This window comes from Bombyx mandarina, chromosome 15 (assembly GCF_030267445.1).
Source record: "Bombyx mandarina strain Sakado chromosome 15, ASM3026744v2".
In the NCBI taxonomy this organism is placed as follows: Eukaryota; Metazoa; Arthropoda; class Insecta; order Lepidoptera; family Bombycidae; genus Bombyx; species Bombyx mandarina.
In genome coordinates, this window is record NC_143221.1 from 15,075,305 (window position 1) to 15,093,806 (window position 18,502).

At 38.2% G+C, this 18,502-nt stretch overlaps 1 protein-coding gene across 3 annotated transcripts in view; it reads right to left on the reverse strand.

The window, feature by feature from the left end:
* The window catches only part of LOC114249948 (adenylyl cyclase 78C), a 134,123-nt gene that overhangs the window by 14,411 nt on the left and 101,210 nt on the right, over positions 1 to 18,502 (reverse strand). For all 3 annotated transcript variants that reach the window (XR_016324145.1, XM_089732683.1, XM_028183674.2), the window contains exons 8-22: positions 17,845 to 17,887; positions 16,757 to 16,912; positions 16,041 to 16,240; positions 15,538 to 15,730; positions 14,978 to 15,121; positions 13,604 to 13,683; positions 12,863 to 13,012; positions 11,294 to 11,430; positions 10,219 to 10,386; positions 9,434 to 9,539; positions 8,785 to 8,883; positions 7,881 to 8,089; positions 3,424 to 3,612; positions 1,956 to 2,261; positions 189 to 423 (exon numbers count right to left, since the gene is read on the reverse strand). Coding sequence is in view for 2 of the 3 variants with exons in the window: in XM_089732683.1 (XP_089588809.1) it covers positions 189 to 423; positions 1,956 to 2,261; positions 3,424 to 3,612; positions 7,881 to 8,089; positions 8,785 to 8,883; positions 9,434 to 9,539; positions 10,219 to 10,386; positions 11,294 to 11,430; positions 12,863 to 13,012; positions 13,604 to 13,683; positions 14,978 to 15,121; positions 15,538 to 15,730; positions 16,041 to 16,240; positions 16,757 to 16,912; positions 17,845 to 17,887 (2,415 nt within the window). In the remaining variant the exon portion in view is untranslated. The remainder of the gene's footprint in view (positions 1 to 188; positions 424 to 1,955; positions 2,262 to 3,423; positions 3,613 to 7,880; positions 8,090 to 8,784; positions 8,884 to 9,433; positions 9,540 to 10,218; positions 10,387 to 11,293; positions 11,431 to 12,862; positions 13,013 to 13,603; positions 13,684 to 14,977; positions 15,122 to 15,537; positions 15,731 to 16,040; positions 16,241 to 16,756; positions 16,913 to 17,844; positions 17,888 to 18,502) is intronic.

Below are 18,502 nucleotides of genomic sequence, written 5' to 3' on the forward strand. Positions count from 1 at the left end.
AAAAGCAAAGAATATTCTATTTCTAGGTCACACCTTGTTTACTATAACTATAATAATAATCATACCTATTTCGAAAAGGGTAATATTCGATATGAAGACAGCTTAATAAGAATAGTGAGATCGTCTGAATAAATTTCTTTCGAAATTAACCCGTTATAATAATTCAACCCGCAAAAAGACAAACTTACATTAGGACACCGATCTTTACTCAAGAAGTGCGTTACAACATGGTCGGGTAATATGTGCTTCAGTAGATGTCTGTTGATTCTCTGAGTGTCCTCCATTTCTCCGAGATCGGTCTCCGCTTGAAGTTTCCAGAGAAAGTCGAGACGTGACGTCACTTCCACCAGCCGCCCGTGGTAAATGACAACGGCGAGGAACATTGCCATTAGTATTAACATTTGGACATACGCTGGCAGTTGACTGTGAGACGAAATGAGACGTTTTTAATTATTTTTGACTATGTCCATCATTTTATTCTGGAACGAACTCCATGAATGACTGATCATGTGATCGAAATTTTGTAGCGCATAAAATTGGTAGACCATACTGTTGTGATTCCATACGAGTGAGTATAATAGACTATTATTTAACTGGTTCTTACTACTATTATTCTTTTTACTGGTGGTAGGACCTCTTGTGATTACTGGTAGTAGGACCTCTTGTGATTACTGGTGGTAGGACTTCTTGTGAGTCCGCGCGGGTAGGTACCACCACCCTGCCTATTTCTACCGTGAAGCAGTAATGAGTTTCGGTTTGAAGGTTGAAGTCGTCGTGGCCTAACGGATAAGACGTCCGGTGCATTCGTGTTGAGCGATGCACCGGCGTTCGAATCCCGCAGGCGGGTACCAATTGTTCTAATGAAATACGTACTCAACAAATGTTCACGATTGACTTCCACGGTGAAGGAATAACATCGTATAATAAAAATGAAACCCGCAAAATTATAATTTGCGTAATTACTGGTGGTAGGACCTCTTGTGAGTCCGCGCGGGTGGGTACCACCACCCTGCCTATTTCTGCCGTGAAGCAGTAATGCGTTTCGGTTTGAAGGGTGGGGCAGCCGTTGTAACTATATGGGAAACTTTAGAACTTGTATCTCAAGGTGGGTGGCGCATTTACGTTGTGGATGTCTATGGGCTCCAGTAACCACTTAACACCAGGTGGGCTGTGAGCTCGTCCACCCATCTAAGCAATAAAAAATAAAAAAAGATGTCTATGGGCTCCAGTAACCACTTAACACCCGTTGGGCTGTGAGCTCGTCCACCCATCTAAGCAATAAAAAATATATATTTTCATATATAACTAGTGGACTCAGACGTTGACATACAGACAGACGTCCTGCACACATAAATCCGAAAATTTCAAGCATCCGCCATATTGGTTTCTCTAAATAATGTACTATTGGTAATCTATAATATGATATTAATACGTGAAGCAAAAACTTTGTATCCCTTTTTACGAAAATTGCGTGGACGGAGGAGTATGAATTTTTCCACACTTATAGAGAATATAGAGAAGAAGTGCACAATCCTAATATTTTTTTAAAATAATGCATAAAAGATACATTAAATCAATAAAGAAAACATTACACACACTACATACCATGTATTTGACGCACACACGCATGCATACTATTTATTGTCAAATTTTGTTCTTGACGTCTGTTGTCAAATTGAGATTAAATATTGTTTGTCTTTGTTAATATTTTTATAATGTAGTCTTGGCGAAATTTGTGATTATAGAAGTATAAAATACAATCATAATAGTGTACAAACTTACAATTCCAATTATAGTCGAATTTCGACTACTGCGGGACCTCTAGTAATATGAAATTTGCAATATTTCGCTCACATAGACCTACATAGAAGCACAAATAATCGATTTTTTTCAAAATACTTGCTAACGCTTGTGACTTGCGCTAGAAAATTCACTTAAAAACACCTAAAACTCACTTTGTAGCACCCTCGTTCGTGACGAAATAATACACGTCGTAATTCTTCAAGAGCAAAACGCAGAACATGAGAACGTCTATGATGGCCAGTAATGTTTTGATCTGGTAGTGCAGTTTCAGTACTGACGTCAGAGCGACCAGGCACAGGACCCACGTGTAAACGACGTATTCCGGACGATAGCATTCGCCGGCTTCGACCGCGCACATCGTCGAGTTTGTATCCTCACAGAACGTGGTGTTTAACGTGTTGCTTCCATTATACGAAGTCGGCGGAAAAGATGACGGACAAACGTACAGTTTTATTGTGCTGAAACGTAAAAGCATTATTTGACATTTTATGTATTTAGAGTAGGGATCGCAGACCATAAAATAAAACTTTCAATGTTCCAAAATATTCTGTTATAATAATAATTAAAAATTAATTAACACGACGCTTGAAAGGCAAACGTGACTAAGCGACAATAAACTGCTTTGTACATAAATGATAGGCAATAACCATATTCGATGCGCAAAAAATATATATTTCTAGGTCTATTAAAATCATTTCAATCCTACAGCTACTAGCTAGATTCTACTACAGCTAGATTCGTTAAAATAATTTTTTTCTTCAGGTATTTCATCTTTAAATGAGTCTACTGTAAAGTTCACGCATTGTCGCTTAGTCACGTTTGCCTTTCAAGCTTCGAACACTTTTATTACGCCTTGCTCATTTTTTAACCATCTTCGCCATCTTCCATTTCTCTGTCATTCTCTTCTCCCTTTCTTTCCGTTTCCTCTCACTCACACCATAACACTCCGTTCTACACTCCTTTTATACGTTCCGTTCTTACCAATCCTACGTTTATTATACTGTTACTAGAAATTAATACATCGTAAATTCTGATAATTTTGCAATCGTTCAATTCTGATTATTTTGTAGATTTTAACTGTATGCATTTTGAAATGAAGCTTTTATAGCATTATCCGGTTATCAGTTGCCGAGAAATTTAGAAAAACTGTCACCGCCCTTATCCTTTTTCTTTAATTGTTTTAACAAAACATGTTAGGGTTAATTTCATCGAAAATTTCTGTCTCATTTTTTTTTAAACATCATAGATGGTTGCATGATCTCACAGCCCCCCTGGTGTTAAGTGGTTACCGGAGCACATAAGACATCTACAACGTAAATGCCGCCACCCACTTTGAGATATCAGTTCTAGGGTCTTAGTATAGTTACAACGGCTGCCTCATCCTTCAAACCGAAACGCATTACTGCTTCACGGCAGAAATAGACAGGGTGGTGGTACCTACCCGTGCGGACTCACAAGACGTCCTACCACCAGTAGCACTACAGTATAAACCGTGTAATGTACAAAAACTCCGCATCTTTCGGACGCAACGTTAAATGTTTATGAGGAATCACTGCATATTACTCCGATGCTTTAAAATAAGGGAATAGTAAAAGCAATACGTGTATATTCTAACTTTACCTGGACACAGACATAATCATGATGAAACAGCAAATATGTATGTTTCTCCTGAGCGTGGTCGCACTTAGAGCTGCCGAAAACTTTGCCAGTCGCGGCGACAGTCTCGGGAATTCTTCCATCATCACCAGCACGAATGATATCACCAGCGGGATTGTCATGTTCGCCAATATTATCATCAGGATCCAGCAACTAAGTAAGAATTCAAGAATTATGTCCATTGTTAAAACAAGGCGATGTTGAGAAGTTAACATCGATCATGGACATTAGCAATGAAAGAGGGACAGCCAAAGACGTCTCTAACCTATGAAATGCCCACGTGCTATCAATTTTACTGGTGGTAGGACCTCTTGTTAGTCCGCGCGGGTAGGTACCACCACCCTGTCTATTTCTGCCGTGAAGCAGTAATGCGTTTCGGTTTGAAGGGTGGGGCAGCCGTTGTAAGTATACTTGAGACCTTAGAATTTATATCTCAAGGTGGGTGGCGGATTTACGTTGTAGATGTCTATGGGCTCCAGTAACCACTAAACACAAGGTGGGTTGTGAGCTCGTCCACCCACATAAACAATAAAAAAAGAGTATTCAACATCGATCATGGGCATCAGCAATGAAAGAGGGACAGCCAAAGGCGTTTCTAGCTTATGAAGTGCCCACGTGCTGTCATTACTTTAGTGCCGTTTATTAAGCGTGCGGTCAAAATAGAATAGCTACAAATGTAAGATGTTCATTGAAAGTGTCGAAGCCGGTGTCCCCTACCACCACCGCGCCCACACCCTGCATCATAGGTAAAGCCGCTTCTAGGTTCAGTCAAGACATAATGAAGAAGGACACATCTTACCGCTCAGGAAACACGCAGGGGTAGATTCCAGAGTCGTAACAAGTCGAAAATGTTCGATATCAAGGTCATAAGGTCGGACACATTTGATTTTTTTATGGAAGAATGGAGTTATTTACAAGGGTATAGAAAAGAAGTTGGTGTTACCTGACATACTGGATATGGAAGTTATTAAGAAAGCACATTGTACAGGACACTGGTAAAAAGAAGATAAGGGATATTATAGAGAAAGATTACTTTATTACTAAATTGGATAGCAAAATTGAAAAAGTAATTTCTACATGTGTACCATGTCTATTAGCAAGCAGGAAGTCTGGAAAGAAGGAAGGTTTGTTAAAGTCAATAGAAAAAGGAGAATTACCACTGGATACTCTTCACTGTGATCACCTAGGACCCTTAGATGCAACTAAGAAAATGTATAACTACATACTTACTATAATCGATGGATTTACAAAGTTTGTGTGGATTTATCCAGTCAAGACTGTAACAGCAAAAGAAACTGTAGAAAAATTGAGATTACATCAAAAGGATTTTGGCAACCCACGGAGGGTTATCACTGACCGAGGTACAGCATTCACAGGCAGTGAGTTCCGAGAATATTGTGAAGAAGAAGACATCGAACATGTTACAATCACTACTGGAATACCTCGTGGAAATGGCCAAGTAGAACGCATGAACAGTATTATTATTTCTGCTTTGACAAAGATGTGTATTGAAGAACCTGGTCACTGGTACAAATATACAAGCAAACTACAACAAGTGATAAACAGCACATACCAGCGGGCAATCTGTACTACACCATATGAACTATTAACAGGAGTGAAACTTAAGCTGAAAGAAGATTTATCAGTTTTAGAATATTTAGAAGAAGAAAATAGATTGCAATTTATGAATAGGAGAGAAGAAGCACGAAGAGAAGCCAAAGCTCAAATTTTAAGAATGCAAGAGGAGAATAGAAAGACTTATAATAAACGACGTAAAGTAGAAGAAATGTACAAGGTTGGAGATCTTGTAGCTATTCAAAGGACACAATTTGGGAACGCCCTAAAATTGAAACCTAAATTTTATGGACCATATCGCATCACTAGGGAAATGGGGAAAGGTCGATATGAGGTCGAAAAAATAGACAGAAGCAAAGATGGGCCAGTACGAACTACATCAGCATTAGATTTCATGAAGAGGTGGCCTTGACTCAATCTAACTCTAGTCTGAGCGTTTAGGTGCATTGTAACACTACACTGTTTGTTTATTTTAGGTTGATCTAGTATTTACATTGCTCATTTTGTTATTGAATAAGTAACTGTGAATAATTATCATGCATTGCTGTTTTCTGTGTCATTGTAACTTGTTTGCCTCTAAACTGATAGTTTAAACCTACTGTTTTTGTTGTGTTATGTACTAAGTAAGAGTAATTACTATTTGTTTTTTTTAGCTGTGTGCAGAGTTATAGCATGATTGTTTGTAATAGGTAGTATAGGGTTTAACTAAAAATATTTTTGTAGCGTTATTATTGTGTAAAATGTTTAAAAAAAATAATAATAGCATAGTAGTATTAGGTACATTAAGGTAAAGTTAGAGATTTTATTTTTAATTCATAAGAACTATTTTATTATCTCAGTACTTTCAGTCTGAGGCCAGACTGATGTGCAGGAAGGCCGAGTTGTAGGATTTAATTATTTAATTATTACTAACATTTCTAATTATTGTAAAACATTTCTGAACGAGTGAAAGGATTCTGAACGCATGCTGTGTGAAAGGGACGGATGTAGCTCTAGCTCGCTCTCTCGCACGACGCCGCCATTAGGAATAAGACGTTTTTAAGGTGCTCTTAAGAAATAAAATAAAAGGTATTGTTAAACCCAAAAAATAGTGATTTCATTTAGACCCACACCCACATATATAAATCTACAGTGGTTTTAACGGATGTTCCGTTATAACTACTGAACCATGCATCCCATTGACTTGAAACTTGGTGTCCATGTAGAAAATACATGTACTTAATGGATAGCCTAATATTTATATGAGTGTTAGACTCCCTAATAAATATAATGTTTTTTTAAGAAGATTTAATGTGAATTGTTTAAAATATATATATTTTATGTATCGCAACTCCTTCAATATTATCAATGTAGCTTAGTCAAGCTAATTTCTTTTTATTTATGATTTTAATAATCCCACCATTAAAATACCCTTAAAGGAGAAACCCCATTTTGGGCCTAAGCGTTACACGAATGGGATATGTATAAAAAAATTCGTCTATTTTGCTTGATTAACCTATTAAAATCTTAGCTTCATTGACAATGGCCAAGTGTAGAAAATAAGTTGAATTCAATTTTTTGTTTTAAACAATCTTTGTAAACATCTGCAGCATTTATTTCAATATACGTAACTAGCTCCACAAACGTGCGGATTAGAATTAGAACATCCATAAAATAGGATCGATTTAGTGGAAATCAAGTGTAAAAAATAATTAATACTCTTTTGCTTTAGGATAAATGACTGTTTTTATAGGTATTTTAATCAATGTAAATAGAGTATGGCCATCGAATCGTGACACAACTACTTACAATGGCGGCAATTCAAAATATCTACAACTGACAACATTAAATATAGCATGAAAGGGTAGTTTTGCATTTTTATATTAATGTGACTATGCCATAGAAAAACACAAATGTATCAAATCGTGTTATGTTATCTTTAATGTTGCCAACTGAAGATATTTTGGATTTTGCCGTAAAGCAGTAATGCGTTTCAGTTTGAAGGGCGGGGCAGCCGTTGTAACTATACTGAGACCTTAGAACTTATATCTCAAGGTGGGTGGCGCATTTACGTCGTAGATGTCTATGAGCTCCAGTAACCACTTAACATCAGGTGGGCTGTGAGCTCGTCGATGGGTATCTAAGCAATAAAAAATAAAAATAAAAAAGGCATGAACTAAAATGAAATGAAATGTGATGAGATAATATGGGAGCACGTAATGATTTATATTTTATATAAAAAGCTATCATATAAATATAGTTTTTCATATAAAAAAGTTTTCATTAAAATTAAAATAAGACTGACCTAAAGGTCTTAGTTACCAGGTCATAAAATCCCTTAAAAAATCATTTCGTGCGCAGCGCGTTTCGCATTACGTTGTTTTTAATTTTTGGCTTTCGTTCGTTTTCGTAAACAACCTAACGCGCGATTTCTCGTAACAGGTTCCATTTTTATTTTAAAGCAACCTGTTGCTGCAACAGGTTTCGTAAAAAATTACTCATCTTTAGTAGGAAATAGCCTCAAAAATATCGTTTTTATTAAAATATCTCGAACAATAAACATAACCTAAAATGTAAACATTGTCTGATTTTACCAATTTGGCCATTGCTGGGAGACCTGAAAATTGGGCTCATGAAACCTTCTTAGGTATTGTAACTTATGCCCAAATTCTAGCACTGTAACGCCAGGCCCAAGTTTGTATGGATTTCGGGTTTGTCCTTTTACAATAAGTATGTAAAAATGAAATGTTTTTTTCTATAGATATTTCATTAATGACCTTGAGAGCACGAATAGCTGGGCCGAAAATGGCCCATGTCCTTTACGTTCGAGACTTAAAGAGCTGTCGTTTTATAGAAACCGTTCTTACTTGTAATGTATGACTGCCTGGACGGCTACATTGAAGAGCCAGAGTACGAAGCAGCAGAGCACGTTAGACTTGAAGGTCCGCTCGTCCAGCTCGCCGAAGCTGCGTTCTAGGGACGCCCGTCTGAACCGCAGCGAGACGGCGCGCATGTTGTCTACGCGCATCCGGCGATTGCTTTCCACCTCTATCGAGTGATTAATAATATCGCCTTCCTGTAAAATAAATAGAGGTGTTGTCATACGTGCATTTCATTCTAGGGGTGCTTCGAAAGGAGAAGGAAATAAAAAAAAACGACACTCTTCTTCTCCCATTATTCCTTATCCAACTATGCGGGTTCGCGGCAGCATTTCATATTTTTTCATTCAGGCCTATCATACGTCGTCTCTGCACTGATACCCTTTTCTCGAAAATATGCATTCACACAGTCCATTCCAGTATTTTGAATGAGTTATTTTTTTACGGGATAAAATGTACGTATGCTACTCTCTTGACCTACTTTGAAAAAATCATGTCAATACGTTGCTTCGTTTCGAAGCGAAAAAACGATCCACTGAGAAGATCCAGCGAGAAACTCAGCGGACTGATGTATAGATTAGGTTGCACGTCGAATTCTTTGCCGAGTTCGACGAGTACGGTTACCGGGGTCCCTACTCCTAGTGTTAGAGCTAAAGGTGTCTAATGCAAGAGTTAGTGGATCTGATGGATCTGCAAGGACGTGTCAATGGCGTCGATGGTAACTGACTCCTGCGTGATCAGGATTCGGGGCGTAGTCAGCGACGGCAACGATATGGCGACTATCACGCATAGCCTTATCGAAGTAACATTTTTACGTACATCCATGAAGGGCATTGACTACATACCAACAGGCGTCCAACATAGACATAGAAACAATTAGAACTTTACTAACTTCAACATCTGAGACTGCGGTGTCCTCCTCCACCTCAGCTTCTTGACCCACTCGGAACATGTCCAACCGTGCCCTTGTAGTCGTACCACCAGTTAAATACTGCGTAAGCAAACAAGACAACTCTTTTTTATGTTTCAGAGATTACTGGTGGCCCAGAGGCCTTTCCAATTCTACCAGGACAGATAGGCAAGCAAGGGCTCTGCCAGGGCGGGTACAAGACAACTCATAAAAGTGCAATTCCAGGCAATAAACATTTTTAACCAATTTACTCAGTTAAGTGCTTTGAACAAAGTAATATTGGTGAAGGAAACTTACAGATATTAATCATTTTCAATTATTCGAATATTGCGTTATTTCTTGGAACATTCACTACGCGATGAGAGATCAAATTTCTATAGCTACCAATGTTTTGAAGGTACAGATAAGGGTTATAAACAAGAAGCAGTTTAATTGGAACATTTCGCTATCTCTCTCGATCATAACAGCAGCGACGTCATTAACCTTTATGTACATCACTTTCCGTTAATTGACTACATCTGTAAATGGATTCGTAGCTTTTGTTGCTATAACATTGTAAATTGAAAATGAGAGATAAAGAGATTGTGTCGACCATCAATGGGTCCGGAGTAACGTGGAATCAAGGGCTTACGTTCTGAAACGGCATTTCCGGGGTCCAGTCGGTCGTGGTTTCGTCATCGATGCTGCCGCTTGGACGACGCGTCATTGTCGTCCAGATCTGCTGGCTTAAGGGAAAACTGAAAAACAAACACCGATTTTTAGAGGCACAATCTGCTTACGTCACCTTTGCTATATATTTTTGGCTCGGGGACCGACCTCCTACTAGATCCCCGCACCTAGGGAGCGCGCGGAGTATGTGAAACTGGTTTGCAAAAGTAAACCGTGAGCTCGAGGATATTTAGGACCCTACCCATTAAATAACTCCCATGCAAATATATAATACATAAAATGTACTAAGAGTTTTTTTACTGGAGACTAGAAATAACAACGTATAAATATCGACATTGAGATATGAGTTACATTGAGACATGTGTTTTAAAGTAAACTATCGCTTTGCAGCAGAAATAGGGTAGACAGTGGTATCCACGCGTGCCGGATCACAATAGTAACAGGATGAGGATAATATATGAAGAGTCTGATTTAAATATTTCTCTATATGTTAATATGACTCTAGATTAAGTGACGCCGGACGTTCCGATTGACAACCGACGCCATCCGGTGCCCAGGCCGGTTGGTGTGATATATGTTCAACGTTGCTATCCACGCAGCCAAGGATAAGCAGGAGTGGCGCAGGATAATCCAGGAGAAAGTTATTAGAGGAGGCCATGATCTTCAGCATTGAGAATTATCCACGCAATGAGGAGGAGGAGGGTGTATGTTATATTAAATGTCAAAAAATGATTTATGGAGGCTGACCCGTTGCGAGAAGGGTGCCTGGCTCTCCGAGGCTGCTCCGTCGCTTTTATCAGGTAAGTGGTGATGTTCTGTTCTTTGATGTAAGGATCTCTGGAGGCTCCGTCACCAGGTTCCACCTCGAAAGCACCGCTCAGGCACTCATATGTTGCTGACGAAATGTGAACTCGTCTGAAATATATACTTACTTAAACAAATAATCCTTAATTTAATAGAATCACAAAGTTGAAGCTAATATAAGTTACATTATAAAATTTATTGTAGATTATTAGATAATAATTACATCATCATCATCATTAAGTGAAGATGTATTCAGTAGCTGACAAAAGTCCACTGCTGCACTTAGTCATGATGACTGGTCCTGCGCTCTTTGCATGCAGCTGGTTTCCGGGAATTTCAATAGGTCCACATTATGGGCGGTTTATTGTATTGTAGGTAAGTAACAATAATAATATAATAGAATGATGCAGGAATGATTGTCGATCAAGCGAGTGATTTTTTTCGGCGAACCAACAGTCCAAATATTGATATATGCACATAATACTAGTATATATGTCCGAATATATAATGTGCGTCATAATTATGTTGAATCCAAGATTATCTTGAAACTGTCTTTGGTACGATTCAGATTTCAGTCTTCAGTGCGATCTTCGTTTCTTAGAAGTTAATTGTAACTGCTTGATTGTCATACAGCAGACAATACGCGTTTTAATCACAGTCATAACCTTAAGCGAACATTCCGAAGTTTCATAACAAAGCGCCATTATATTGAGGCAGTTGCAACTTCAAAATTAATGTACTTTAACCGAATTCTCGTGAGTCCGCGCTGGTAGGTACCACCGCCCTGCCTATTTCTGCCGTGAAGCAGTAATGCGTTTCGGTTTGAAGGGTGGGGCAGCCGTTGTAACTATACCGATATCTTAGAACTTATATCTCAAGACTCAAGGTGGGTGGCGCATTTACGTTGTAGATGTCTATAGGCTCCAGTAACCACTTAACACCAGGTGGGCCGTGAGCTCGTCCACCCATCTAAGCAATAAAAAAAGAAGTCTTATAGAAAGTTTTTGGGACGTCTTACCCGGGCAAGCCCCCGCTCTCCATGTGGTTGGCGAGTGTGACGTCATAGGACCAGAGGTCGAACTGCCACTTGAGCAGACCTAGCACCCCGCACAGCACCGTACCGCTGTGGATGCCGATACGCATATCCAGGTCCACCTGAAGCAACGGTTATAAATTTGTGTTTCGCAAACAATAAAAGATCGTTTGCATTTTACATGTATACATATCGTTTTTTTGCATTAAAGGTGTACAATTTCCAAAAATATTCGATATTGAGTTAATATGCGGAATCATTTAGTATCACCAGTATTTTTCTCGTAAATACTGTCAAAAGAGCGTAGTTTAGTTTTATTTTTATTTTTTAATGTAACTATACCTATATAACTATACCTATATACTATAACTATACCTATAATTAGTAAGTTTAGAGATTATACAGTTTTAATGCGAGAAGCGATATTTATATGTATGGATACATTTTTGTGAAACTCCAATTGACACAGCCCACTGAATTTCTCGCCGGATCTTCTCAGTGGGTCGCGTTTCCGATCCGGTGATAGATTCTGCCAAGAACTGCTCTTGCTTAGGGCCAGTGTTAGCAACACTCCCGGTTTGAGCTCCGTGAGCTTAACTACTAGTTCGGTGAATCTAGAATAACCCATCGAGGTTTCTAGAATAGGAAGGATTTTTTTGTGAAATGTTCATTTATTAAACATTATTCTATCATGTTTCACGCCAGTTAAATCACATAATGTCATATTATGTGGCCTATCGTTGTGACAGCATATGATTAATTGTTAACGCGTTTATTTTAGCCTCAAATGACATCACACAAGATGCTTTTAGGCAAGTTTTTCTATTCGAATCCTTGCGCGTCAATCTTGAAATCCTTAGACCTTAACACCGGAGATCAACTATTTTTTAATTGAATTTCATTCTATACTAGCTGACCCGGCAGATTTCGTAGTGCCTCAATCGACAAATAAAAGACCTAAAATTTTGGTATAAAATAAACTTAAAACAAACAAAAGGAATCCATCCGTCCGTCGTCCGGGGGACAAATCAAAGGAAAAACAAAATTGTTATTTTTATTTAATTCCGAGCATTTTCATATATATCTATCTTTTGAACCTTCTCTGGACTTCCACAAATAATTTAATACCAAAATTAGCCAAATCGGTCCAGCCGTTCTCGAGTGTTAGCGAGACTAACGAACAGCAATTCATTTTTATATACTTAATATATAGATATGACCAAACATGTCGCCACTAACATACCACTACCAATTATCAATAATTTCAAATTCAAATTTCAAAATTAGCGGTTTTATTTCTCGACAATCATTCTTCAAGACAACTGTTCTAACACATATAAATAAGTACACACAAAGAAAATACAATAAAAATAGATTTAAAGAATGTCTAAATACTATGTACAAAGGCGAGCTTAACTCATTCATGAGTTTTCTTCCAGCAAACCATTAGCAGAGAGAAATACGAAATAATTCTTGATAGTTCTAGCTCAGTTAGTTATCGTACGTATATCGTGACACTTCCCATTTTTGTTCGGATTCGAAGATTTCTTTTACCTGTGTATTGTAACGGACGTCACGGATAGCCCGGATCATATGCAGGCCCATGTTGACGCAATCGTACGCATGTGAGGCGCGTTGCTCCGTCAGTCCACTCACGCAGAAGTAGCAATCACCGAGCAACTTGATTCGGAGACAATGATTCTCCTATGAAACACAATAATCATTTTTATCAATTTTTTCTTTTTTTATTTCTTATATGGGTGGACGAGCTCACAGTCCACCTGGTATTAAATAGTTACTGGAGCTTATAGACATCTACAACGTAAATGCGCCACCCACCTTGAGATATAAGTTCTAAGGTCTCAGTATAGTTACAACGGCTGCCCCACCCTTCAAACCGGAACGCATTACTGCTTCACGGCGGAAATAGGCAGGGCGGTGGTACCTACCCGTGCGGACTCACAAGAGGTCCTACCACCAGTAAGCCAAGTGTGTTTAAATGGTCGTGCTGAAACTATCAATGTTTCGTTCTTGATAGAAGATCCGCTGAATCTTCTGAAGCGATTTGAAGGGGCTTATTGAGACTTTCACTTCATTCACCAAGGAGGACGGCGCTATTCACATTATGATACATATGAGTAGGGGTAATTATTTCACGCGATGTCTTATATTCTTGGGATGGACATACAGCCGGTTGTCCGGAGACCTTTCCGGATTCATCAGAACGACTATCAACACAATGTGGACAGTATTAGCAAAGAAATAAATCTGAATACTCAAATCAATATCGCTTACCGAAGCCAATTTGTCGAATCTAGCGAACAACTCATTCAATAATTTGACCAATTCTTGAGCGTTGCACTTGCTTGATAGCTCTAAAAAAAAATGAAAAGTTTTTAAAACAAGATGTCATGAGGAATTGATCCAGATGAGCCATCCAGCTCTATTTTCACTTTTCATTGTTATTGGTGGTAAGATCATTTATGAGCCCGCACGGGTAGGTAGATACCGGCACCCTGCCTATTTCTGCCGTGAAGCAGTAATGCGTTTCGGTTTGAAGTGTGGGGCAGCCGTTGTAACTATACTGAGACCTTAGAACTTATATCTCAAGGTGTGTGCCGCATTTACGTTGTAGATGTCTATGGGCTCCAGTAACCACTTAACATCAGGTGGGCTGTGAGCTCGTCCATCCATCTAAGCAATAAAAAAAAAAAATTAAAAACCATCGCACCGCCCGCCATCGTAGCAGAGTTCATCCATACAATCTGGAACCGCTATTTTCATTGAGAATGCGTTTCCAAAGAGCTTTTTTGTCACGCACTATCTCACTTTCGAATGGACTCCCTACGAATGGACGGACTACTTTTCCGAGTACTAAGAAGGATCTTCAACCGAGGCTTGTGGAGAAAACTCAGCGGTATGCAGTGGCTTGGCTGTGGCACTGGCATCGTTAGCGTTCATGAACAATGGTAGCCACTCACCATCACGTGGGCCGTACGTCGTCAATAAAGCCTATAATTTTTTTTTTCTCTAATAAACCTTGAGACGAATGATTCGGTAATTTTGAAACGTGCTTAGGAACAGTGGCGCACTAAAAAGAAATAATCGCCAAGCGATGGGTCAATTTTGCTCTCTGTTATTTTTTTTCAAATCCATTAAGATAAAATAAAGAGGTCATCATCATCACAGTCTGTTACTCTTGGCAGAGCAGTCGTGGTAATGTAGAATCCTTGTTTATTAAGGCAAAAAAAGAGTAAAAAGGTAAGGTAAAAAAATCTTTCATTTTTAATCTCCGATCAGTATGTCATAGAGTCTCATATTTTAAAACATAAACAGACAGGCCTACTTTCAAAGAAGATTATACAGTGAGCGACTATGTGACCATTCACATAGCGGAATGGATTTCAGTCAGAGCTTCGTTCGGTATACCAGTTTCATTTAATTTTATTTTTTTTAACGATTAAAAAAATGTATGATTGATTAAAATATGGTTAAAAGATGGAACTACGGTTCAAGATTCGAAAGCAGTTAATTTTTTAAGCTTTCGTCAGTCAATGGTACTTCTCCGAAATGCCAAACATAAATGTAAAAACTTCCAATTCAATCGGATAAAAAACAAACACGGTAATAAATTTTATGTTAGACAAGATATTTCTTTAACTTCTTTACCAGTAAAACCCTTTATGTCTGCGTAGAGTATGGACACGTTTTCATGTCTCTGTATGTAAAGATTGTTGAATTGCTGCTCTTGGAAATCCCCTTTCACCTTTGAAACATGGCTGTAGATCTCCTTGGCTAAGAAGTCTGGGATTACTGCATAATGAAAAAAAAAAAACCGTTACGTAATTTGGCGGGAAATACTTAGAACATTGTGTGGTTTTTAAAAGCTGTCAAGACAGACCTTGTTGTCTCTGTAGATGATAAAGATAAGGCTAAATTCTATTCACGATAGGCTAGACTAGCTAGGCTATTATTGCCGCGAAGTAATCATGGGCTCCGATGTGAAGTGTTTTAAAATACAATGAAGACTTCGAGATCGCGTCTCAAAGGTGGCTTTCATCTTGTGTAGTGTCTAGGAGCTTCAGTAATCATTCAACACCAGGTTGTGTGATCATCGGTCAATCTACAGCAACAGAAATTGATGAAATTGTCATCCTCCTGGTCTAACTAGCCATCATTTTATTTGGACAAAGCCATTTTAATTCTTCGTATTATTTAATTAATCTTACCGCTCTGAAATAAGTTCCATTGCTTGTCGCTCTCTGTTTTAGTTCGTTGTCTGGTAACCATTGAGCGATGGGTCTCCAGAAAGGCCTTTCTCTGGCCCCAATCAGCTAGTGATTTGGCGTACATACCCGCAAAGTTTACAGCAATGTATAGAAGCGCATTGCCGGTTAGCAGACGGATACTGCAGGAACTGGCCTGGTGAATTATGTCATATTGTTTAAATCGCATATATTTAGAGCTACTCATCATAATCCAGCATTATTGTAAGTAAAGTCGAAAATGCGGTTCACATTAATGTGGTTGGTGAGTCTTACATTAAAGAAATATGTTAAAAAGAGTCTTACGAGAAACTTGCCAAACCAAAAAAGAAGTATAAAAAATAGGGGACAATAAAAAACGTAACTAATATCAGTATTTTATTTCCACCGTTGCTAAAAAGTAAATACGAACTAATACGCTAAGATAATTAAAGCATGGGTACTAATATCTACCATAGATTACTCACAGCCTGAATCATGTTATTTTGTTCCAGGTTCTCTATGTCCACAGCCGTCGCGAGGATGTGGGACAGAAACGATAGAACTCCAATCACGATGCACCACACGAGTGAGAGTGGAAGCATCGCATAGGGAACGAACACCACGAACAGCATATACCAGACCTGGTTTTGAGGAGTCTGGAAGCCGATTCCCTGTCCGCTTATACCTATAATGAAACTTAACTTAGAAGCCAGAATAGGTGAATGTCAAAAACCTATTTGTGTTGGGAGCGAAACCATGTGTTGCCCATACAACCGATCTTTAACCTCAAGTTACAAGATCAGTTTCGTCAATCGCTTAACATTCAGTAGGCTCGCCCGGGAAAGCTTCGGTTTTCCTTGAAAAGGGCAGTTTTCGTGGTTATGTTTGATGATCTAGTCATTGTAAAAAATAAATGAAAGTAAATTGTCATCAACGAAATTTTTTGGAATGGGAATGCCCAAAACTTAGTACATTCGGATTTTAACTTCACAGTTGATTAGCCGTTATAGCAGACGCATAGCTGACGACGTAACTGAAGAATAGCTTTTTTTTGGGCCGGGGGCTGACCCCTTATATGGTCGCGCCGAGGGAGAAGGCAGGGTAATTAGGACGGGCAAAATGGCTACTCAAGGTCATCCAAGGTCACCCAAGGTCACCAAAGGTCATCCACTAAAACGACTTGTCTTTCAAAACCCCTCACCTTGAGCAATTAACAGTATCCAAGTAGCCGCTGCTGCCCAGTGCAGGTAGTTGTTGGCGAAGCACCGCCAGCACCCGAGCAGACAGACCCCGATGTTCAGCCACGCGAAGGCCACACTCCAAACTATTTTGTGAACCATGTCCTGGATCGGTGTTGCTGTTATAAAAATTCATTATTCCATCAGTTTACTTATCTTTTTAAATCGTCTTCTCGTATTAAAACTATATAATCTCAAAACTTACTAATTTTACAGGAGAGTGTTTTAAAGGTTTAACATGTAATATTTTTAATATTCATTATCTTTGTAATTTTTTTTACCATATAAATTATCTGTCTTTTAAAGTAAGATAAAATTATGTATTAATTTTGTTAATAGTAGTCAAAACAGAGGAAAACTAAAAAAAAAACTAAATCTAAACTACGCTCTTTTGACAGTATTTATGAGAAAAATACTGGTGATACCAAATGATTCCGCATATTAACTCAATTTCGAATATTTTTGAAAATGCGATATACATTTCTTCTGTGTGTGTGTTTGTCACTGAACTCCTAAGCGGCTCGACCGATTTAAATGATTTTTATTGTATGCGTTTGGGTGGCACCCTGGAAGGCTTAGATTCACAAACCAGTCCGTCAGAGGGCGCTGCAGTCGGTATCTAGGTTATTTATCTTTCCTAAAAATAATTTATATGGCAAAATAACGTTTGCCGGGCCAGCTAGTATTACATACTTTCGTAAATATTCAATTTCTTCAGTGTCACAGAGTGAAGTTTATTATTGAGTAAAAAGAGAGATCAGTTTTGTATAGTTTATTAATGCAATAGCATGTTGCTGATAACTCTGTTTCTATAATCTGACGAAGCGTGTTGCGGATAATAATATGTTTAAATAAAGTGTTATTTCATTTACAAATTATATGTTTATTAATAAATGTTTACTGTTTAATTTTTTATATTAGTTTAAATGTTGTTTTTCATTCATTCTGAAGTACCCAATATCATTAAAATGCCCAAAAACGATGACCTACGTAAGGAATTACTCATCGAGATTTGATCAATGTTGATATTATTATTCTAATCTTAACTTACGGTTATCCCGCTGCGTTACTGTGTATATAAGCGCCAAACAAATCTGCAATACAAATACAATTATTACACAACTGATCACCTGAATCTCATCAAAAGTACAAATCTAATTGTCCATTGTGTAAGGTTTATTGTAAAATAATTAAAATAAAATGTATCTTGTTAAAGTTAAGGCAATTATCGGATTGCCAAATAGCAACACTGTTTGTGGGAGCAATGGCAGTAGTGTGGACGTGACATAATAAAAAAGGCATAATAAAAGTAAACGTAAAGTAAGTGACATAATAAAAAAGTAAGTGACATAATAAAAGGATTCAGTAGTGAAAGATATCTAAAGATTTTACAAGTGGTGTTACAAATACTCGTAAAGCAATACAGAATTCAGTGAACTACTGCTATCTGTGTATTATTTCCTGACTGTTGGAAGCGGAGCTCTATAATTGCGACAACCAAACGTTTTCGCAAATGACTGAATTTCAACTAAAAAACAAAAGATTTCGAAGAACACTTAAGTGACAATGAAAAATTAAGATTTACTCATTATGCTTTGTGCCCATTTATCATCCAATAGTGATTACTAGGGGTAAGCGTTACGATGCCAGCATTGATGAATAAACATTCCGATAGAGGCACCCGTCACGTGCGGACGTGCTCATCGTCC